Below are 23,148 nucleotides of genomic sequence, written 5' to 3'. Positions count from 1 at the left end.
GGCCCGAGGGGACCAAGAGGCTGGACACCCCTGGGCCTGGCTCACCCGGCCAGGCATGCTGCCCCTGCTTGAAGCCTGGAGGAGGCCAGGGCAGCCCAGTCGGCTGCCACGCTCACGGTGGGATAGGGGCGTTTGCGTGAGCGGGAGCACTCCCTTTACACAGGCCGAGGGGGGACATGCAAGGCGTGGGGCCTGAGCGGGGCCCCCAGACACTCCCCCAGGACAGGCCCTGTGCCCCTGGGGAGGGAGGGGGCACCCGGGGCCCGAGCCACGCCTAGATGACAGCGCTCTTCTCCTCCCGGGAGGTGGCGCGGGGGCCAGGCCTGGCCAGCAGCAGCTCCTTCTCGTGGGTCAGGCTTTCGAGCAGGTCCTCCTGGCGGTAGTTGTGGTAGACTTTCAGGAAAGCCAGGATGGTGATGGCCAGCCAGGCCAGCCACGAGGCCCAGAGGCCGAACTGCAGGGGCAGGGGGAGGGTCAGGGGCTGGCCAGACCCAGGCCCAGCGCTCGGTGCCCTGCTGCCCCCGGGAGAGGAATGGGGCAGGGACAGCGCACTTTCTCACTCCCTTCCTAGCCAAAGGGACCTGAGCAACGCTTTTGGAAACCACGTTCACCCTCACTCCCAGCCAGGCCAGTCCAGGGAGGGCAGTGGCCCTGGCAGCTCCAAGGGGAGCTTGTCCCTAAGGGGACTCCTCCACGGCTGGGGCAAAGTGACCTGCACCTGCGATTTCCGCATGGTAGGAGGAGAAAGGATCGATCAGGCACAGGCCTGAGACTTCAACTGGCTCTCACTCCTCAGGGACCCAGCTCACACCTTCCTTAAAGTGACTGGCAGTTTCCTGACATCCCACTACGTCTGGTTAGGGTGTCTGGCAATTTCAGCTCATCTCAGCAAAGAACCTACAGCGCCCCCAGGATCGGCCCCCCAGAGGACTCCTCGCCACGGCAGGTCTTGAAAGGCCAGTCTGGGGTCTGGAAGTGCCCTGGATGCTGACCAGCCGGCTCAGCGACAGGAGAAGCCCCACGCGGCACCCTGCAACAGTGTCGTTGCTGGGGGTTCCTCCAGGCTGGCAGGCCAGATGCCCTCACGCCCTTCCTCAGACATCCTGCCTGGGGGATAACTGAGAGCCCAGCAGCATTTATCTGAGGGGGCCACTTGGGGCCACCAGAATCCAATCCTTACACAGCCATGCAGCCCCCGATCTGATGCTGTGTCGTGCCCAGCACCACCAGGGCCACCTGCTCACTCCCCAGGGCCCCTCCTCCTGCAGTTGGCTCAGCTCCTAGGACACCTCACGCCCTACCCTCTCCATGTCCACCTGCAAAATTCCAGTCTCCAAGACCCAGCCCTTCCACACACACACCCCCCAGGAAGCCTTCCGACTGCTCCCCCAGGGTAGTACTCACTTAACTGTGGCTGCTCTGCCTGGCACCATCCTTAAAAATCAACTAATCTGTTTCCTCCCCAGGATCAGGGGTGAGGGGTGGGCTGTGCAATGGCCCCCTCCCCAACAAGGTAGCCTCCCTTCCAACCTGAACCCGCTCCCCAGCAGCCCCACCCCCAGCAGCCCCGCCTACCTGGGCAATCACAAACTGATCATAGAAGGCAGAGCTGTCCACGTTCAGCTCCAAGTCGATGTCCTGGAGCTCTTTGCAGCTAAAGAAGCAAGGGGTGGAAGGTAACTGCAGGGCCACCGAGCACAAGCAGCAGCCGAGCATTACCCCTAGATGGCAAGGGGGCTGCCCCCAAAGTGGGGCAAATGGAGGGCCTCAATGCCTCCTCTGTGGAACAGGGAACCTGAAGACCCCGCCCCAACCTAGCTGTGACAGCAGGGCCACCAGGGCCAGTCTCGGCTCTCCTGGTGAGTGTCCCTGGGCCCCTGGCCCCACAGCACTGCAGGGTCGGGGGCTTCAGAAGCAGCGAGTGTGGGGCTGAGGCTTCTCACCCCTCTGTCCCCAGACTCAACCGCCCAGCGGCTCTACTCGCATGCCACGGGAGCATCTGCAGGGGCAGCCTGCCCACCCTTCACCGGCTCTCCAGCGGGGGCCAGCTGGGTGAACCACAAGCCCTATGTGACTTACACAAACTGTGCACCAGCGGGCAGGCTGGGCCCGGCCTAGCCTCCAGGCTGGAGTGGAGGAGGCCCAGGAGCCAGGGGCCTGCAGCACTGTGAGAGGCTGGGACACACGGATGGAAGACAGAAGGCAGCCCAGAGGCCCCGCACACCCGGGGGGGTGCTGGGGCGGGTGTGAGGGCTGGAAATGGTGTTGGTGAGGGTGAAGAAACTTTGGGCATCTTGCTGGAGAAGCCCAAGGCCATGCCCAGGAGCCGGCCTACACTCAGAGGGCTCTCAGAGGGTGACAAGCAGGAGGCCACGGGGCCCAGCTGGAGGAGTTCAGCTTAGCCTGGGTAAGATCCGCCCGCCACAGAGGGGCTGCCCACCCAAGGTGCTCCAGCTCTCCTCTGCTCTGGGCCTGGACAGCCACAGAGGTGCCCAGGACCCCAGCGGGTGAGCAGGTGAGGTGCCCCCACTTCAGCACTTTCACCCATTTTACACACTGTGATTCTGGGTCTGATTTTGTTTAAAGAAAGAATCTGGAGCCTCTGGCAGAGGTGAACCAAGGTCCCTGCCTTTCCAGGGTCCTCGCCTAGGACACTGGACGAGGCTCCTCAGGCCTGGGCCCTGAGCAGCCGCACTCGGGTCAGGCAGCCACCAGGCTCCACCCCGGGCTGACCCCAAGCTGGACACGGCCCCACACTCAGGGCCCAGGGCGACTGTCCTGGCCCCAAAGGCCCCATCCCCGAGCCCCCCCCGACCCCCCACAGCAGTGCAGGGTGGGATCTGCAGGGCCCTCCAGAACGTGGAGCCCGCCCTGAGGGGCCGTCACCCAGCCAGTGCCGGCAGTGCTGGGGCAGCTGGGATCTCTGACCCGGGCCTCTGCCTCCACCCTGGATCCACACCCAGGTCCGAGGGGCCCCACTCTGTGGGGAGCTGTGGCTCCTTGAGTTGGGACATCAAGGAGACAGGCCCAAGGGAGGAAGCTGGCCAGGTGTGCTGCTGGGGGTGCACGTGGGCAGGCGGCGTCTGGGAGCATCGGGGGGCGGGCAGGGCCCGCACACACCTGTGGGGCACCGCGCCCTTCTCGGTGACAGCGTCACACCACATGGTGAAGCCCACGCTCACGACTGTGCCGGCGATGAAGATGAGGAAGACCGCGAGGGCACCGACCAGAAGGCTCAGCGACGCGTAGAGGAAGGACCTGCGACCAAGGACAGGAAAGGGGCAGTGAGGGAGGGCCGCCGCCCAGGGTCCCCACAGCATCCCCAGCAGGTGGGCAACAGCGCAGAGGTTTCCAGCCAGGGTCTGGGCCGGGCGGGGCCGAGGGGGCCGGGCGGGGCCGCGAGGGGCGTCTCCCCTCCTGCTGCCCCTCACTGCAGGCCCCACGTGCTGGCCCGGGCTGCCCGCCCCAGCCAGATCGGGAACCACCGTCGGCGCCGTCTTGAGAGGAGGCAGGCCCGAGATCTGAACCCGAGCATCAGAAGCAGCGACGTGCTGAGAAGGAAGATGCCCTGTCAGGGCTGCTCGCCCATGTGGCCATCGGCCAAGGCCACTTACCCACATGGTCAGCACCACAGCCGGCCTGGACCTTCACGAGGGGCTTTCTGTATGGCCCTACTCTGACTTCCCCAGTGAAACTGAGAAGGCCGAGCTGTGCCCAGGGTGGGGGCATGGGGAACCGCAGGGCAGGGCCCTGAGGGCAGAGCTCGCCCAGGGTGGGCCTCACTGCCCCATGCGTCAAGGGCCTCCACAGGGTGCACACAGGCATGCCCCCCCGGGGTCCTTCTACATTTGCTCCCCAGCAGCCAGAGCACCCTCCCACCTCCCCAGGCCCCTGCCCACCCCTCCACCTTTGAACCCCTCCCTCAGGTCGGCCAGGCCCGGCTCACACTGAGGCCGCGGCAGAAAGGAGAGACGAGGCTGTCCTCTCCGGGGATCCCCCTCCGGCGGCCCGCGGCCCGGGCCCACCTCTGCTGATGCGCACGTCAGAGCCATCCCGTCAGCACATCAGCTCCGAGGGGAACAATCGGCCACCACAAGGTCTCAGCGGGGACCTCGGCCGAGAAGACATCACAGGCTCGATGGCGGTGGCCCAGGCCAGGCGGAGGCGGACGCCCTGTCCTTTCAGCCTCGCCTCCACCAGGCTGGTCCTTCCCACGCATCCACCTCCCACCCCGCCCTGTGCTGGGCCCTGGGGACAGAGAAATAAAAACTCATGCACCCCAGCCGGTGGGCAGACAGCAAGCCAAGGGCACTGTACCCAACTCCGAGCACTTGGCAGCTGGACCAGCTGCATCTCTGGGGAAAGGTCCCCTGGGGGCTGTCCTCCTGGTGTGACCCCAGGGCTGGGGACCTCAACACCCCCCCAGACACAGCCCCAAAGGAGGGGCAAGGCCACAGCAATGCTCCAAGAAATCACCAAAAAGAAGGAACAGCGGGGCGGCCTGCATGTCTACACGCATGCTCACGCCTGCACCAGGGTGTCTGTGCACCAGCGCACACCCACACCGCAACCCACACTCCTAGCCAGCCTGGCTGCTGAAGCTCCCCGGAGCTCATGGCCACCTGTGGCTCCTTCCCATCCCAGGGCTGAGGAAGCCACCCTCTGCTTGGCTCTCAGGGCTCTGCCTGTGGGATGGGCTCTGTGCCCCCAAAATCAGGCCACCCATGGGCTGTCATTTTCCCCGTGCTCTTCAGACCACCTCCCCTGCCCTGCCCAGGAGGCTGACCAGATGAGACCCCAGCAGTGACCCCGCTCCTGGCTGAGTTCCGACAACGGGGACTCTCAGGGCAGGGGCCGGGGACAGGGGTGGCCACTCTGGGATCCCTCCCAGAGGCTGTCCCAGGCTGGCCTTGTCCCTCTGCCAAAGGTCACTGCCCTCCCCAGGCAGCCTCTTCCACGTAAATGTCCCCCTCCGGTCCCTCCCGCCAGGGCTGGTGACCGGCCATCACAGGGCTGCACACCCGGCCCACGCCAGAGTCTCTGCCAGCCACCTTCTTCATGCCTCCGGGGCTGAGCCACCTGTTTCCACATGGGCCCCTGATAGACGCAGCTCTGGGGTGCAAAATCCATCTGGTCCCAGCGCTATGGATTAGGGGTCGGGGCCTACAGTGATGAAGCGGGGTACGTCACAGCCTACCCCACCTCCAAGGCTGCCCTCAGGCAGACCCAGGGGTCACACCCTGGCTGCCCCTTTGCAAGCTGTGTGACCTTCAGCAGATCCCCCTCTCTGGGCTCGATCTCCCCTTCCGTAGATGGGGTGGTAAGAACCCCAGCTGAGTCACTGAGGAAACTGAGGGGGCTTGCACGAGGAAGGACCCCCAGCAACAGCGGCTGGAGGCTCAGGAGTGCGCGGGCCTCCCCAGGACAGACCTGCCCACCACGCAGGCTGGGAGAGGCTTGCCACTCAGAGCCCTGATCTGGGCAGCCCAGAGCACTGTGCACGGGGCCAGGGCCATGTCACCACAGGAGATGGGCGCTTGGGAAGCAGAGTCAGGACCCACATGCCTCGAGACTGTGGCTGGGGGCCGGCTGTGCCCTTGTGGGGGCTCAGGGACCCCCTGGAGCCCTCCTTCCTGGGAGCTGGTGCCCCAAGGAAATCAGAGACTGTCCAGGACCCACACCTCGAGGTCCGTCTTGGATGGCCACTCCACTTCAGCCAAGAAGCACGTGGTGGTCCCAGGGGGCTAGGGACAAATCTCCACAGGCAGGGCAAAGTAGCAGCCCACCCTTGGCACCCAAGCTCAGCTCACTGGGAAGCTGGTTCCCCTTCTGTCCCCCAAACACCCTGCCCAACATGCAGACGTGATAGCAGCTGCTCCTGCGGGCCTCCCGGGAGGAGGGACAGCAGGGTGCAGAGGGCACGCCGCCAGCCCAACCACCTGTCAGATCCTGTGCCCTGTCTTGGGGGGCATCCCCACATTCTGTACCAAATTCCAGAGGTGTGGGAGGGCTCGTCACTCTGTGTGTGGCCAACGCACCCTCAGGGAGCCCGACACAGGGTCTGAGACACAGCCGGCCCTCCCCACGTCTAGGGCCCCTACGACACAGCCTTGGGGAGCAGGATGCCCCAGGCACTCCAGCCCCGCCTCAGTGAAATGGGCGCGATTTGGGCTTCTCCTCCCAGTCCCCACCCCGTAAGATGGGGACACGTGCCAGCCAGGGTCACAGGCAACTGATAGCCTCCTCCCCTCTCGACCATTTCTGCTCAGGTTCCATGGAACCTGCCAGGCTCTAGAGATTTTACAAAAGCTGCATGTGTGCAGAGCCTCACTTGGGCCTGGCACCCCCAAAGCTCATAATGCCCCCCTCTCCACTCCCTCCCCAAGGGCGGGCCAGCGCACAGTCAGGATGGCAGCACAGCTGCCCGCACACAAATGGTCACCTCCGGCCCTCTCTCGCCTCTCAGGGTGCCCATCCTGGACATGCTGTCGCCATGGCGATGCTATCCCAGGAAGCCCCGGGAACAATTTGCAGGCTGAGGGACAGGTGTGGGCAAGCAGATGGCTTGTTTTAACCCAGCGCTCCCCAGCCATTGATCACAGACCGCTGCCACCTGGACGCTCCCAGGGCTCCCGTGTGGGCAGAGCCGCCCCAGGCCCGCGGTCCTCCCTCAGCTCCCCCATCTGCCCTGAGCCGAGTGCCTCAGCTGTCCTGACGCACTCACCCATGCCCACAGTCAGCAGCCAGTATGTCCCCCCTGTGCCAAAGGCTGCCCAGCTCCTCAGCCCTTTCCACTCTTGAGCGGTCAGGCCCCCACTTTGCCCAGGGCCACACCTGCATGGGAAGAAACGGGCATCACAGAAGTGCCTGACCACTGAGCACAAGACCCAGCATGAGCCCCTCACCCAGAGTAAAGGGTAGGTCCTGGTGAGTGTGGATAAAATGAGAGTTCCTGCAGCCAGGATTCTCACCTGGCCCTGGTCGGCTAGCTCACTGCTCACCTGGGGGCAATACATGGCTGTTGACTCTATATAAAGAGCTCCACCCAGTGCTCTGGGCAAAATGGTGGCAGGGCTGCCAGGCTGCAGGAGAGCAGAGGCTGGAGTGGTGGCAGCGCCGAGGACAGAGGCCCAGAGGACAGTCATACAGGATGGCTGTGCAGGCAGAGACTGGCTTGCTGCACACAGACTCACTCTGAGTGAATCACGGCATTTCAGTGATTGACCTGCCACCGTGGAAATAAAGTTGGGTATAACCCTTTCAGCCCAAGAACATTCTACTGTCATTTTCTTTGGTCACACTGACTCCATAGTGAACTTGCCGGGGGCTGAAACCCATTGGCAAGACAGTGAGGGTCCTGGGTGGTCTCTGACGCTGGCCTCCTAGGGGTTCAGTTTGCACACTGACTCTAAGCAGCAGGTCCCTCCAAAAGCATGGGTCTGACGCGGGCAGTGGTGCCTCGGAGGGTGCGATATCCAGTGACCACGCACGGCCTGCGAGCCGTCATCCATCACAGGAGCTCACGCCCCTGCTCTTCCCAGCCTCCTGGCTGTCTGGAGTCCCCTTACTGACCCAGCACTGGCCTGGTCTACATGGCTTGACCAACAGATGAGCTGGAACTGGCTTCTCTAGGACGGCTGCCCTGCCTGTGGCTGGATGCGGCAGAACCAGCCTTTTGGGGGGGCCGGGGGAGGGGTCCAGAACTTGATGACGCAGCCAGTCTGCAGGGTTAACCCCTTGGCCAGATTGTGAAAGACTTTGGGGCCAGGCGAGCAGCTATGAAGCAGCAAACCTCAGGAGGCAGGCATCTTTCTGTCATTCATTCAACAAACACTAATTCTGTGGCTCCTGTGCACCACGCCCTGTGCTCAGCCCTGAGCATACAAAGACAAGGAATGTGCCTGCCCTGGGTTCATCCAGCCCAGGGCCCCTCAGATGGACAGCCACACCTGGATACCCATGAGGCTGTGACCTAGGCCTCCAACCAGAGCTAAGATGAAGAGTGGACACTTCCAACAGATGTCAGCACAGCTGGCCGGCTGCCAAGTGCATCGTGCAGTGGCTGGAGGGGTTGGGGGGCAGAACAAACACATGGCCTTGGCCAAGAATTCCTGTTGGGCGAGGAGGTCATTAGGTAACATGTCGCTGGAGAAGAGGGGCTGCCCCCCACCAGCTGCCCCTATCAAACCCTAGACACATCCTTGGTGTTAGGACAGGTGAGCCCCTAGAACTGACGCAAAGGGACAGAAGCCCCAAAATGTTCCTCCAGCCAGGCCACATCCCCAGGACACAAGCTCCCTCCGTCCTGGGCAGACGAGCACAACGGAGGAGCGTGGAAAGGCAAATAATGCCCTAGGCCTCAGTGTCCCATCTTGGAAATGCGATGGTGAGGGCACTTTCACAGAGCCGACAGCTCCGTAAGTAACTGGCAGAAAAGCTGCGGCAGCCTTCCCAAGGGCGGCCTCGGCCCTGTGCAGTGGGCAGCGGCAGGTCCAGGGCTCCCGGCTCTGAACTCTCCCGTCACTGAGTCACATGGCTGGGCCTCACCTACAGCGCAGCTGCGCGTCTTCACCATCTGAACTCTGGATGCACTGAGGCTGCTTGTCCCATAGGGACAAGCGTAAGCTGATGGCCAAGCCACGGCCTCCACGTGGCTTGTGCTCACCGCCCTCTGCTTCCCAGACTGAAGAGACCTCACCTGCCCCACCTGGTGAGCAGCCCAGCCCCGCACCTCACCTGCCCCACCTGGTGAGCGGTCCAGCCCCACACCTCACCTGCCCCACCTCGTGAGCAGCCCAGCCCCAGACCTCACCTGCCCCACCTGGTGAGCAACCCAGCCCCGCACCTCACCTGCCCCACCTGGTGAGCGGCCCAGCCCCAGACCTCAGACCCTGTCTCCCGACCTGCCCAGGGACACTGGGTAACACCCAGGCTGGCGGTGTGGGTACAGATCACATCTTAAATGTCTCCTCAGGACACGAGCCATCACGGGCTTGAGGGAAGGAGGCTCAGAGACCCGCACAGGGTAGGACTCCACCATGGGACTGGCCTGGGCCCACCAGCACCTGGAGGCCTCCCCAGGCTGATACACGACTTCCTACAGACTCCAAATTGTGTCCCCCAACAACATAAATCCAAGTCTTCTCACTGGGACCTGTGAATGTGATCTTATTTGGAAGCAGGATCTCTGCAAGTGCCAGTAACCTAAAGAGCCCTGGATGAGGTCACCCCAAGTGGGGGTGGGCCCCGAATCCCATGGCTACTGCCCTTACGGAGGAGCAGCTTCTGGGATCTCACCCCTCCTCCAGGTGTCCCAGCCCTGGCTGCCCCTGTCCTGGTCAACCTGCCCCTCCTTCCATGACAAGGCCAAGCTGAGTGCTCGCGGGTAACCCTGCTGCCCACTCACACCCTCAGGGCTCTCGCCTATCTCCCACTCCCAGAAAGTGAAATGCCATTCAAAACTGCCAACAACTGACAGATGGGGGCGAGGGTAGGGTGGGGTGGGGTGGGGTTTGGAAGAAGGCCAGGACCTCCCTTCCGGATGGGAGGCAGGCCACCGGCAGGAGTGGCCTCCCGGGACCTCTGCAAGGGCCCTGGGCTGCTCTGGGCACAGGTCCAGGCAGGTGCAGGGGCTGTCCAGAGGGTCCCGCGGGGTGCAGGCTCAAGGAGTGCTCCGGGCTGAGGCCTCCCTCCCAGCACAGGTGAACCACATCCGGCTCCCCCAGAACAGGGCCAGGCAGGGAAAGGTGGGGGGGTGGAAGCCAGGAGGAAGGGGGACCTGTGAGGGCAAAGCAGGGCCGCCACTCGGGGCCTCGCCCCTTCTCTCGCACCCCACAGCCGAGGTCTGGGCCCTGGCGGGAGGCCTCAAGGGGCTCCCGTCCCCCTTCTCAGCTATCACCGACGCCTTGTCAGCTTCCTGCCGGGTCTGGACCCTCCCGCATCCACCCGGGGGCGCGGCGAGAGCGCCGAGGGTTGTCCCAATGGTGCGGGCCCGGCTGGGCCGGCCAGGAAGGGCCCAGGTCTGGGTGGGATGACCGCGCGCCCCTTGCACCCTGGCGACGGGGGTGGCGAATGCCGGAAGCGAGAGACGACGCGCACCTGGGGAGGGAAGCGCCGGCCTCGGACGCAGGACGGGAGACCCTCGTGACGCCGGGCTGTGCGCGCAGAAAGGGGCAGCTGGAGCCGAGGCGCGGGCCGCGGGACGCCCGGGGACAGGAGGGAACTCACGCGCCCCTCGCGGGGGGCGGGCCCGGGGGCGCGGAAGGGGCGCCGGCTCCAGGGGGGCCCCCACTTACCCCTCGCGCCCCCTGCAGAGGAGGAGGAGCGCGCGCCAGGTGTGCACGGCGGCGAGCAGCAGCGAGAGGAGGCCGGCGAGCAGGCCGGAGCGGCAGGCGGCCGGCGGGCCCCACTCCTGCACCGTGAAGCGCTCGCGGCCCCGCACCGTCAGGTTGGCGCTCAGCCACATGCCCTCGGTGAAGAGCAGGCAGCGGCCGCGGAAGTCGTGGCCGTGCTCGGACAGCGGCACCACCACCGCGAAGCCGAGCAGGAAGGCCAGGGAGTAGCAGGCGCACTGCGCGAGGAGGAAACTGCTGAGCGCCATGGCCAGGCCGGCGCGCCGGGACGGCGGCAGGAGGGTGCGGGCCGCGGGCCCGGCGCCTCCGTGAATCCCGGGCCGCGCGGGCGGCTGCGCAGTGGCGGCGCCGCGGGTCCTGCGCGCCACGCCCGGGACGCCTGCGCGGCGGCCGAGCGCGGGCGGCGCCTGCGTTCAGCACCGCGGACAGCGCCCGGCGGGCTGGGGGCGAAGGGCGAAGGGCGGAAGGGGTGCTGGGGGGCCACGCCGGGGAAAGGAGCCCGGTGCGCGCGCCGGGTGCAGAGCAGGCAGCGGACGGGACCCGCCCCTGTGCCGCTGGCGAACCAGGCGCTACCCGTGTGCGCCTCACGGACGCTGATTCTGTGTCCCCAGACCCGCCAGCGTTAAGGAAAGGAGGCTAGGGCTGGGGTTCAGGAGGAGCGCGTCCAAGAGGCCCACGGTGAGGCTTGCAGTCCAGGCCGGGGCGACGCTTTTTCGGTCCTGGAGCGAGAAATATGAGGGGAAACGGTGGAGGAGTTGGGGTCGCAGGAACGGCAGGGAGGTCATCCACGGAGACATGGGGAATGTGAAGCCTGGGGGTCAGAGGAAGGAGCTGGTCTGTGAGCTAATTGTGCTTCTCCAGCACCACGCCCTCGGGGGAACATCCGTTATACTGTCTGATACAAGTAGAGCCCTGAGTTGGTATTTGTAAGATAAATAACGGGTGCCCTGGGCACCTCATTAAAACAGCTTTTGCTGAGATAGAATGTGCTGATGCATTAATTAATAGAATCAATGCCTTTTCTAGTTCCCTTTAAGACTAAGCATGTGTAGTTCAATCCGCAGTGTGAGGAAGCCCTGGAACGGCTCCTTCTAAAAGAAACTGCCAAGTGGTTTAAACTTAAATCAGCACTTCCGTTGCCAGTACTAAAAAAACCTTTTGGTTTTATTGCCAAAGTAATAAATTCTCAATTTTTAAGTCAAGTGATACAGATACGTATCAAGTAAAAAAATGAATTCCCCTGACTCCCCCACCCCACCCAGCCACACTATCTGGCGTGACCACATTCAACCATCTGGCTTCTACTTTTCTAGATATTTTGCTAAGGACACACACAAAATTTTCACAAATGCTTCATACTATATATAAAATCTGCAGATCGATTCTTTTATTCAACAATAGGCCATGGACATTATTCTCTACCTGCACATACAGATCTATGTTATTCTTCTTAATAACTGTTTAACACTCTATAATAAAATTATTCCACAGCTTACATAACTATTCAATGTTATGCATTGAATACTTTAATTCAATGACGGATGCTTAATTCTTCAACTTCTGCTATTTTAAATTCTGGGGTGTGAACATCCTTTTGTATATATGCCTGTGCACTTGGGCAAGTATTTCTTGTAAAAGAAATTATTAGAATAGGAATCACTGGGCCAGAGGGTATGCACATATTAAGCATTAACAGAAATCACCAAACTGATATCTAAAAATATTGTCCACATTTCCTCTCATATCTGTGTTACAGACATCCTCCCCAAAACTGAGAAATATCAGTTGTTTTAAGATTCAATTGGTCTTCAGATGGATTCACCTCTGAACTTTATCAGACATTTAGAGAAAATATAAAACCCATTCTCTTTAAAGTTTTCCAAAAAATAGAAGAGGAGGGAATACTTCCAAATTCATTCTATGAAGCCAGCATCACTCTAATACCAAAACCAGGCAAAGACACCACCAAAAAAGAAAATTAAAGACCAATATCCCTGATGAACATAGATGCAAAAATACTCAACAAAATATTACCAAACCGAATTCAAAAATACATCAAAAGGATTATACACCATGAACAAGTGGGATTCATCCCAGGGATGCAAAGATGGCACAACAGACAAAAATCCATCAACATCACCCACTATATCAACAAAAAGAAGGACAAAAACTACATGATCATCTCCATAGATGCTGAAAAAGCATTCGACAAAATGCAACACCCAGTCATGATAAAAACTCTCAACAAAATGGGTATAGAGGGCAAGTACCTCAACATAATAAAAGCCATCATATATGACAAACCCACAGCCAACATCATACTTAATAGTGAAAAGCTAAAAGCTTTTCCTCTTAAGATCAGGAACAAGACAAGGATGCCCACTTTCCCCACTGTTATTCAACATAATACTGGAGGTCCTGGCCATGACAATCAGACAACACAAAGAAATAAAAGGCACCCAGATTGGTAAGGAAGAAGTCAAGCTGTCACTATTTGCAGATGACATGATATTGTACATAAAAATCCTAAAGAATCCACTCCAAAACTACTAAAACTAATATCTGAATTCAGCAAAGTTGCAGGATACAAAATTAATACACAGAAATCTGTTGCGTTCCTATACACTAACGATGAGCTAGCAGAAAGAGAAATCTGGAAAACAATTCCATTCACAATTGCATCAAAAAGAATAAAATATCTAGGAATAAACCTAACCAAGAAAGTGAAAGACCTATACCCTGAAAACTACTCTTGAGAGAAATTAGAAAAATAAATGGAAATTCATCCCATGCTCTGGGGTAGGAAAAATTAATATTGTCAAAATGGCCATCCTGCCTAAAGCAATCAAAAGATTCAATGCAACCCCTATCGAAATACCAACAGCATTCCTCAATGAACTGGAACAAATAGTTCTAAAATTCATATAGAACCACAAAAGACCTCGAATAGCCAAAGCAATCCTGAGAAGGAAGACTAAAGCAGGGGAGATTATGCTCCCCAACTTCAAGCTCTACTACAAAGCCACAGTAATCAAGACAATTTGGTACTGGCACAAGAACAGACCCATAGACCAATGGAACAGACTAGAGAGCCCAGATATAAACCCAAGCATATATGGTCAATTAATATAAAGGAGCCATGGACATACAATGGGAAAATAACAGCCTCTTCAACAGCTGGTGTTGGCAAAACTGGACAGCTACATGTAGGAGAATGAAACTGGATCATTGTCTAACCCCATACAAAAAAGTAAACACAAAATGGATCAAAGACCTGAATGTAAGTCATGAAACCATTAAACTCTTTGAAGAAAACATAGGCAAAACTCTCCTGAATATAAATATGAGCAACTTCATGAACATATCTCCCGGGAAAGGGAAACAAAAGTAAAAATGAACTAGTAGGACTATATTAGACTAAAAAGCTTCTGTACAGCAAAGGACACCATCAGTAGAACAAAAAGGCATCCTACAGTATGGGAGAATATATTTATAAATGACATATCTGATAAGGGGTTGACATCCAAAATATATAAAGAGCTCACATGCCTCAACAACCAAAAGGAAATAATCTTATTAAAAAATGGGCAGAGGATCTGAAGTTACTTCTCCAAAGAAGAAAATCAGATGGTCAACAGGCACATGAAAAGATGTTCCACATCGCTAATCATCAGAGAAATGCAAATTAAAACCACAGTGAGGTATCACCTCACACCAGTTAGGATGGCCACCATCCAAAAGACAAACAACAACAAATGCTGGTGAGGATGTGGAGAAAGGGGAACCCTCCTACACTGCTGGTGGGAATGTAAATTAGTTCAACCATGTGGAAAGCAGTATGGAGATTCTTGAAAAAACTAAAAATAGAAATACCATTTGACCCAGGAATTCCACTCTTAGGAATTTACCCTAAGAATGCAGGAGCCCAGTTTGAAAAAGACAGATGCACCCCTATGTTTATCGCAGCACTATTTACAATAGCCAAGATATGGAAGCAACCTAAGTGTCCATCAGTAGATGAATGGATAAAGCAGATGTGGTACATATACACAATGGAATACTACTCAGCCATAAGAAATCAAATCCTACCATTTGCAACAACATGGATGGAGCTAGAGGGTATTATGCTCAGTGAAATAAGCCAGGGGGAGAGAGACAAGTACCAAATCATTTCACTCATCTGTGGAGCATAAGAACAAAGCAAAAACTGAAGGAACAAAACAGCAGCAGACTCACAGAACCTAAGAATGGACTAACAGTTACCAAAGGGAAAGGGACTGGGGAGGATGGGTGGGAAGGGAGGGATAAGGGGTGGAAAGGGGCATTACAATTAGCACACATAATGTGGGGGGGGCACGAAAGGCAGTATATACAGAGAAGACAAGTAGTGACTCTATAGCATCTTACTATGCTGATGAACAGTGACTGTAATGGGGTATGTGGTGGGGACTTGATAATGGGGGGAATCTAGTAACCACAAAGTTGCTCATGTGATTGTATATCTCCTCCTCTGGGCCGAGGCAGAGGTTGGACTGGGATGTGGTTGTGACACAGAGGCCTCCGCCTGCCCAATGGGAAGCTCTGAGAGTCCAGTTGTCCCTTGGAGATGTCCCAAGCTGAGCAAGGAAACCAAGTCTACTCTCTCGAATTCTCCAGTCAAGGGATGTGACCCTGGGAAGGAGGGATCATCCCAGGTGGGGCAGCTTCCTTTGGTGGAGGTGATTCTAGAGTCCTGTTTGTGACCCGTCAGCAGCTGACCCTGTGGGCAGCATGTGGACCAATCACAGGAAGCATCTGTCCTGGGCCCGGGGCATGACTTGGCAAAGAGCGTGGAGAGAAGGCAGTGCATGTGGACATCAGAGGCTGAGCCCATCCCCCTGAAATCAGATCCACCACAGAGTCCAGACACTGGAGGCACCCGTGCCAAGGTCAAGAACCCCTTCTCCTCCAGAATGCTGCTGGCCTCAGTCCTGGGCCCAGTCTCCCACTGCTTCTGCCCTCCAAGCACAGGCTGCAAGGAGGCCCCCGGCCTTCACACCCGGCCCTGCTGGGGATTAGCCCTGCCCACCTCTCATGTCTCTCTGGCATCAGCTGTGCCAGCACCAGCCATCTGGTCCCAGAGCTCTGCAGTCACTGTCCCCTCCGCCTGCCGAGCTCCCGGGGTGGGGCACCACCAGCACATCTGCTCATCCTGGTGCTGCAAGCCGGGCCCCGCGCAGACGCGCCCCCAGGGGGGCAGGGGATCACCTCCCCACCAGTCACTGACATGGGGTCCACCGCACTGTGTTAGCATCTTTTTCCTGGAACTACCTCCTGGCCAAGTTCTTGGACGCAAGCTGATGGCCTGCAGATTTGCTGGGGGTGGGGTGTCCTCACGGGAACCACACCCATGAGTGACCAAAGGCAGCAGGATGGGCCGAGGGTGGACTCGCTCAGAAGACCAGTCCTACAGTGATGAGCCTTCAGAATTGTCCCAAACTTGGGCCAGGGTCTGGACCTTTGTGCCCCCTAACTGGCCAGTCACTGGATGTGGGCTGCCTCCCCGGGAAGGGTCAACACCATGGAGGAGGTGGTACCTGTTGAATTTAGCAAGGAGGCGCAGCTGGTGGTCACCAGCAGTGAGGAAGCGGGCATCCCCGTCCTGTGGGGGTGCCATGTGGCTCAGGGCAGCACCCCAACAACCAACCCCCAGCTAGAAATGGAACCGCACTCACACAGGCTGAAAAATCCATGGCCTTGAGAAGACTCCACATGACCAGAGAGACATGCGACTCAGATGAAGGGGAATCACTGTCCCTGAAGGACATTAAGCAAGGCTGAACGCACAGGGAGAAGCCAGGCCTCGGGATGAGATGTCCAGCCACCTTTGAAATGCCAAACTGTCCCAGAGAAATCTGCAGAGGTATCATCATTCCACCCAAACTATTTTAAAGCACTAGATATTATTGTTTTAAAGTGTGTTTTAAAGTTATAAGGAATGGACCTGCAATGATTGCTGAAACTTTTTGCAAAATGTTAAGGTTTGCCATGAAGCTATACTAATGTGTATAGCTTTAGTGTAAGATATGATCAGAAATTCAAGCGTAAATGGGAATCTGGTCTAGGAAAAGTAGTTTTTCTATTCTGGAGAAACAGAAGCTATTGGAAAGAAAACACATTTAACTCTGTACCTCAAACCAATATAAAAATAAACTCATCATGTTTTAAAAGCAAGAAAGTAAAACAAAAATGTAATAGAAAAAAAATTAAGACTCTATTTGCTTCATTTCAGGCAAGGGTGACCCAAGCAAGATGGGAAGTCCAGTAACAATACAGGAAAAGGATCAAACTGCATAAAAATTTAAAATCATCAGTAGCAAAATAAAATGTTAGTATCAAAGTGAAAAGACAAACAATAGACTGAGAGGAAACATTTGCGACCTGTGTAAACAGACATGGTTTAATTTCCCAAAAGTACAAATAGTTCTGGCAAATTGAAAAGATAAAGGACAAATGGATAATTCACAAAAGTGGAAGCGTAAGCATAAATATGAAAAGATGCTCACTCTCTCTAATAGCGAGAAGATGCAAATCAAAACAAAAACTAAATCCCGAAGCTTTAAAAAGTTGATCGAGTCCACTCCTGGTGAACCAGGGCTGGGAGATGGGACCCAGGATCTCTGGGGAGCCCCCCGGCAGTGCTGCGGAGAGCTAAGAGCCGAGCAAGTCCTTGGACCTGATTCTGCCACTTCTCAGAGGCTGTGGTTCAACAGAGACGCTTCATTTTGTGAAGACATATGCACATGAATGTTTATTATAACTATACTGGCTAAAAATGGTAACAACCAGAATGTTTATAAACCAGGGAGAGGTTAAATAAATTCTAGAACCTCCTTATGATGGGAAATGGCACACTGTTAAGAGTCAGGTCTGCAGGTATTGGCTTCAAGGATTATCTGTTAGAGTTAAATTAAGAAAGCAAATTGCAAATAATGTGCATAGAGGTGTCCCATTTTTATACATAAAAAAACTACGGCTATGGTTTGAATACATGTGTGTGAACGCACAGAAGCGTCAGGCCGACCAGCTATCCCACAGGGAGGAGAGACAGCTGGCGGCCTGTGTCCAGGCTCATTTGTCCGGCTGGCCGACAGGTAGCTAATGGGGCGGCGATGGGAAAGAAATGCAGAAGTTAGAGGCAGTCACCATGGCGTTTACGGCAGCAGCTGCTTTCAGAGGCTGACGACCAGGCACCAGGGCACCAGCGACCTCACAGCCGAGCCGGTCCGCCTCCCCTGTCGGTACCCTGCGAACTGTGCGGTGGGAACGTTCGAGAGCCAGGCTCATCCTGCAGACCCCACCTCTGAGCCTGGCCTTCTGCAAGCTGGGATAGGAACGGACCCCTCTGGCCGCTGTGTCCACGCCCCAGAGCTGTCCTGAGAACGACTCGCGGTGTGGGGGTCCCTCCCTCCACCTCCGTGGGCCACTCCTGGGCACCTGGGCCAAGCACCGGTCCCAGGCCCGGGGGAAGGGGGCCGGACGTCTAAGTAGAGGTCACAAGTCCTGTAGGGGTGGGCATGTGGTAGGGTGAGGGGGGAAGGGCAGGCGGTTGGTGGACCGGGGGTCTGAGGGACGCAGGGGTTTGGAGGGGCTGGGCGGGAGGGTCAGGAGTCGGGCATCAAGGCATGCCGGATCACAAAGGGAGGCCCTGGGAGGACCACCCCTCTCGGAGGCCGCTCCCAGGCCTGGGGACAGGCGGGCGGGCAGCAGGACGTGCCAGTGAGGATGACGTGCCTGCAGGCCTCCAGCTGACCAGGAGGAAGAGGAGCAGCTGGAAGAAGGCGGGCTGGGCGGTCAGGGCGACTGAAGAGGCCCGCGGAGACTCCAGGAACAAACCCAGGGCGAACGCCTCAAGTTTCATGCCATTTTCTCTGCTCTTTCTAAGCGCAGACGTAAGAAAGGGTCATGTAAAAAAGCCCATTTTCCCTCCAAAAGATCGCTGCGGGTGCGCGGCTCATCCGCACGTCGATCACCGGGCGCCCCCGCGCACGGACAGCGCCCTCCGCAGCGTGGGCAGAGGAGGGCGCCCGGGTGGACGGCGGGCGGAGGACGGCTGCGGGAGGGGGACGGGAGGGTGAAGGGTGAGCAGATGTGCCAGCAGGGCGGCCCAGCGGGGGCCGGGCGTGTGGGTGGCCGGCGGGGGACAGGCACGTGAATGTGCTGGCGCAGCAGCAGGAGGCGCGGCGGCGCCCCGGGAGCCGGGAGCAGAGGCTGGGAGCCAGGAGTGATTGACAGGTCCTCGGGGCCGCACCTGGGCCTCACGGGATGACAGGCATGGCCTTTGACGATCCGAAGATAATTTTTTAAATATCAAGACTCACAAGGCCTTTCGGGTCTGTCGTTTTGGGTGTGGCCTTCAGCGCTGCAGGCCCAGAAACACACCGCGACCAGATTCAGGTGGCCGGGCTGGTCCACTGGGAGGCCAGGGCGCTGACCTGCCGAGAGTGACTGTGAGCAGGGCGGGAGTGTTGGGCACCCGCGCGACGCGCACCCGCTCCGCCAGCAGCCGACTTGGAAGGGCGTCAGCAGGCGGCGGCCCGGACAGCAGGCACGGGACGGGGGTGGGAGCCCCGGGGTGCAGGAGCCCCGCCTGAGGGGAGCTGGCTGGCGCCTCATCCCCCAGCCACGCCCATCCGCCCCGTGGTCCCTCTCTTTCCTCCGTGGGTGGGGGGAGGGGGGGCACTGCCCACCGGGGTCTTTGCCCGGACGCCACGTCCTCCCTTAGGATGAACACGCCACTTCTCGGAGCTGACTGTTCTTTTCCAGCTTCCTCAGTTAAAAATCTTACTCCATCACTTTTCAAGTCTAGTAAATGAATTTAGGTCTACACATTTTCCTCTTGGTAACACATTGGCCACATCCTGTGCATTTTGACAGGAAACCTTCTCCTAGTCATTCAATTACAAGTAGTTTACAGTTTCCATTTTTATTTTTTCTTTAACACCTGCTAAAATAATTAGCAGAGTATTTCTAGCTGCATACATTTTGAAGAACTTTCTTTTTTGCTGTTGATTACCAACTTTATTTAATCGGGATTACTGAAGTTGGCCTACAATATTATTTGTTTTAATGTATGGAAATTCCCTATGTCACCTCTGTCTTGCCAAGGGGTTCCAGCCCCGGGCAGCTTCACTATGGATCCAATGAGACCAAAGAATGACAATGGAATGTTCTTGGGGTGAAAGGGTTATACCCAACTTTATTTCCAGGTGGCAGGTCAGTCACTAGAATCCCGTCCACTCAGAGCAAGTCTGCAGGCAGCAAGCCGGTCTCCACCTCTGGGCCTCTCTGTCCCTGCAACTGTCCCAGTCTCTGTCCTCAGCGCCGCCACCACCCCAGCCTCTGCTCTGCTCTCCTGCAGCCCTGCAGCCGTGTCTCCCAGAGCCCTGAGCAGAGCTCTTTACATAGAGTCAATAGCAACGTATTGCCCACAGGTGTGCAGCGAGCCAGCCCAGCCAGGGCCCGGGGAGGATCCCGGGCATGGGGACCCTCACTTTATCCACAGCCCCACTTGGAATCTTAGCTCCAGATTGTTTGTGATTTTAACAATTGAACTCAGCAATGTGCTTATGTTTTTGTACCTTCATTTGCTCACCTGAGAGGCTAATGGTGGCACCTGACCCTCAGCATTGCTGCGAGGATTAAACTGGACAATCCATGCATGGTCCTCAGCTGTGCCCAAACATAACAGCACTAGTGACCATCAGCTCCCGGGGTCCCTTCCCTTCCTCCTACAAGCATCTTCTGGCAATTCTTTCAGGCAGCCAGTGGGTTGTGGAGCTAATTCACACATAAAAATGGACTGTCTGGAGAGCCCCCCTCAGAGGGAAGATTTTGCTGTCTTGATCTGTCCACCCAACATTAAAAGGCCGGTGTCGGTCTGATTCGTGGTCCTTCTCCATAATCTGGTGGCCCCTCCTCGCCAACATCAGAGGCTATTAGGAGTCTCTCTGCTGATTGGCACTGCGCTTTGATGTGTCAAGGGGCGAGTTTGGGGAATTGGTTTGCATTCGTTCTGCTCGGCTCTGGTGGCTCTTTCAGAGAAGCCGGTGCCAGCATTTAGCTCTGGAAAAGTCCATAGAAAACTTCTTCCCATTGCCCCACCGCCCTCCCCTTACTGCCTTCTTCTAGGATCCCGGGGCGGCGTCCATGCCTCAGCTTGCCGTGGGCTCCCGTGTCCCCAGCCCACTCCTTTCCACACTCAGCCCACCCGAGAGGACATTTGTGATTTGTTCTTAATGATTTTTTTAAATTTCTAGAGCTCACTGTTTCTGAGATACGTGCCGGCTCCTTTCTCCCTGGGGACACCAGTCACGCCGGCTTCCATCCCCTCCGCAGGCTCCGTCCGCCAGGTCCGGCTCTGTCTTCCCGGAGTTCCCATCGCCACCATGTGCCTTTCCACCTGACAGTGAGCTCAGCGCCACCTGCTCTACTAGTTTGCCAGAGCCTGTGGGTGGCGAGGGCCCCTCCTCAACCAACCATTCACGCAGTCTGCTCCAAGCCGTGTGTTGGACCAAGCCTCACCCTTGGCCTGCCGGCTCCCGTTTCGGCAAAGAATCCTACTAAGCCAGCTCAGCACGAATCCCCCACACTTGAGAACCAACCAGGCCCCCTCCCCGACCTCCGACCCCTCATCAAGTCCCTCCTGGTGATGTTGCCCACTCCCTCATCCTGCCCATTGGGCATGAACACCCACCACCCCACTTACTCAGAGCTGGCCCGGCCTCTCTCCCCTGCCACAGTAGTCTTGAATAAAGTCTTTCTTACCATGTTTCAATGTCCAGTGCAATATTTTTTCTCCTACAAAAGGAAGACTAAAGCTTTTGCTCTGTCTTCAGTTAAGAGAAGGGAGGGCAGGCCATGCCTGGTTGGGGCTCTTCCGTACGGCTCCACATTCCACCCAGGGTCACCGGAGGCCAGGAAGTGCCGTGTTTCTTTGAACTAAGATCCCACAGTTTAGGGAGATCCCTCGTCACTGTGGCCTGGCCCAAGCTGGGGGGCGGGGGGCAGGTGTAGCCGGTCACTGCCCCGGGGAGAAAGCCTCACTTCTGTGTGCATCGTTGCCTAAGAAGCCAAGGGAACAGTGCCCAGGCATGGAGGGAGCCTTCAGGGAGGGGTGGAAGCTCGACCACAGTCAAAAGGGGTGGGTGCTCCAGGGAGGAGTCAGGAGCGGCGTGTGAACCGGGGCCGGTGTGGACTGCCGCGCAGAGACTGTCCCTGAGCACGGCCGTCTGCGTGAGCCGGGTGCCCATGCCCCCAAGTGGCCGGAGTACCGCCATTCACTAGGACGCTGCAGCCACAGAGGGATGTGCAGACAGTCACCAGTAGAAGAACACTTGGCTCTGGGGTGGGGAGAAGGGATGCGAACAGAGGATGTGAGTTTAGAGAGCCTCTGCCATTAATTTGGCATTTCCTTTTTTAAAAGAAAAAAAAATTTACATCTCAGGACACCAAGAGAAGAACCAAAACATAAAAAATCGCCATGCCCTACTCTTTGAAGGCCTATGGCAAGGCGTCGAATTTGTGCACATAGGCAAAGAAATCGTTCCGTGAAAAAAGTGTAAATTGCTACTTCGCTGCATGTAAATGAACTGCTAATTGCTTTTTGCAAACAATATTTATGCAAATGGTCCCACATTCTGCAGGGCTGCACAGATTAGGCATTCCCTGCGTTTGTCACCACTCTCATTTCATCTCCTGGAGCCGAAGAACTGGTCCCCCTTGCACACATTCACACCTCCTCCCCTCTGGTTCCTGCGGGTCCTTCTCAGCCGCCTCCTCACCACCCCCTCCCTCCCCATCGCCTCTGCCCTCCGGCTCCCTAGGAAGGGGGCTAAGTGTCCCTGAGTCCTGCCTTCCACGTACGAAGGTTCTGTTCTCGAATCCCTTCTGTCTCCCAATGAACGCAGAGCCCTGACCACTCAGCCTGCAGCTGAGGCTGATGACTTTGGCTCCATCAGCAAAGTCCACAGAAATCTAGGAATTTGGCGAAACTTTTTGCCAGGAATGTCACAATTTTTCTCGTATGCAAAGACATTCTAAAAATCAATAAGAGAAGGGGCCCACCCACAAGTCAGTAGAGGAAAATTTTCAAGCAGGGTGAATAATTGCAGAAAAATAAAATCCACTGATTCTCAAACCTGTGAAAATGACCATAAAATCACTCACAAGAAAGGAATGTGCATTAAAACCACCCCAAGAGGGTTTCTGGGCAGCCAAAGAGAATGGATGCCCTGGGTCTGCATCAGCCCATCACCGCCAGAATCAGCGAGAGCGCTCAGGATAAGGGGAAGTGCACAAAACCGGTCCCCCAGCATGACCAGGAGACGGGGTGCTCCTATTCCAACACGATTTTAAGTGAAAAAAAGGAAGGAGAAGAAATCCCAGCAGGTCACTGATTTCTCACTGTCTTTACAGTAAGGGCAGCAGCCCTGAATTATCACAGGAACCAGGCAGGAGGAGCGCGGGGTGGGAGTGCAATCGTCACGCAGCAGTGGGGAGCGGGGCGGCCCGCGCCTCCGGATGGGTCGGGGCCCCGCTGGGATGGCCTTGGAAGCCCGTGCGACCTGCCCTGGAGGCTTTGACGGGCAAAGCATCAGGAGAAATGCTACAAGGAAGGCAGACGCGCCCTCTAGGAATTAGGCTGTAAAGGCAAAAAGGAGGAAAGGGGAGGAATCTCAGGTCCTCCTAGAAAAAAAATGAACCCAAACTCGGAGGACACACAACCCCCGCGGGCTCCCACCGCCGAAAAGTGAGA

General features: G+C 57.0%; 1 protein-coding gene across 2 annotated transcripts; it reads right to left on the bottom strand.

Annotated features, from left to right (window-relative positions):
* Positions 1-274: 274 nt before the first annotated feature.
* TMEM179 (transmembrane protein 179) lies at positions 275-10,704 on the bottom strand. 2 transcript variants are annotated; one of them, XM_017660863.3, is made up of 4 exons: positions 10,296-10,704; positions 3,121-3,258; positions 1,576-1,654; positions 275-454 (listed from the first exon to the last, which is right to left on the bottom strand). In XM_017660863.3, exons 1-4 carry the CDS (start codon positions 10,598-10,600, stop codon positions 275-277), a joined length of 702 nt encoding a protein of 233 aa, XP_017516352.3. In that variant the 5' UTR covers positions 10,601-10,704. The 2 variants fall into 2 exon arrangements, with proteins under 2 accessions (XP_017516352.3, XP_073097861.1); XM_073241760.1 differs by lacking the exon at positions 10,296-10,704 and having other exon boundaries at positions 3,121-3,621.
* Positions 10,705-23,148: the final 12,444 nt, after the last annotated feature.

Source organism: Manis javanica, chromosome 8, assembly GCF_040802235.1.
Source record: "Manis javanica isolate MJ-LG chromosome 8, MJ_LKY, whole genome shotgun sequence".
Taxonomy (NCBI): Eukaryota; Metazoa; Chordata; class Mammalia; order Pholidota; family Manidae; genus Manis; species Manis javanica.
The sequence above is the reverse complement of the archived record's forward strand: the minus strand, read 5'-3'. Positions and strand labels throughout refer to the sequence as shown.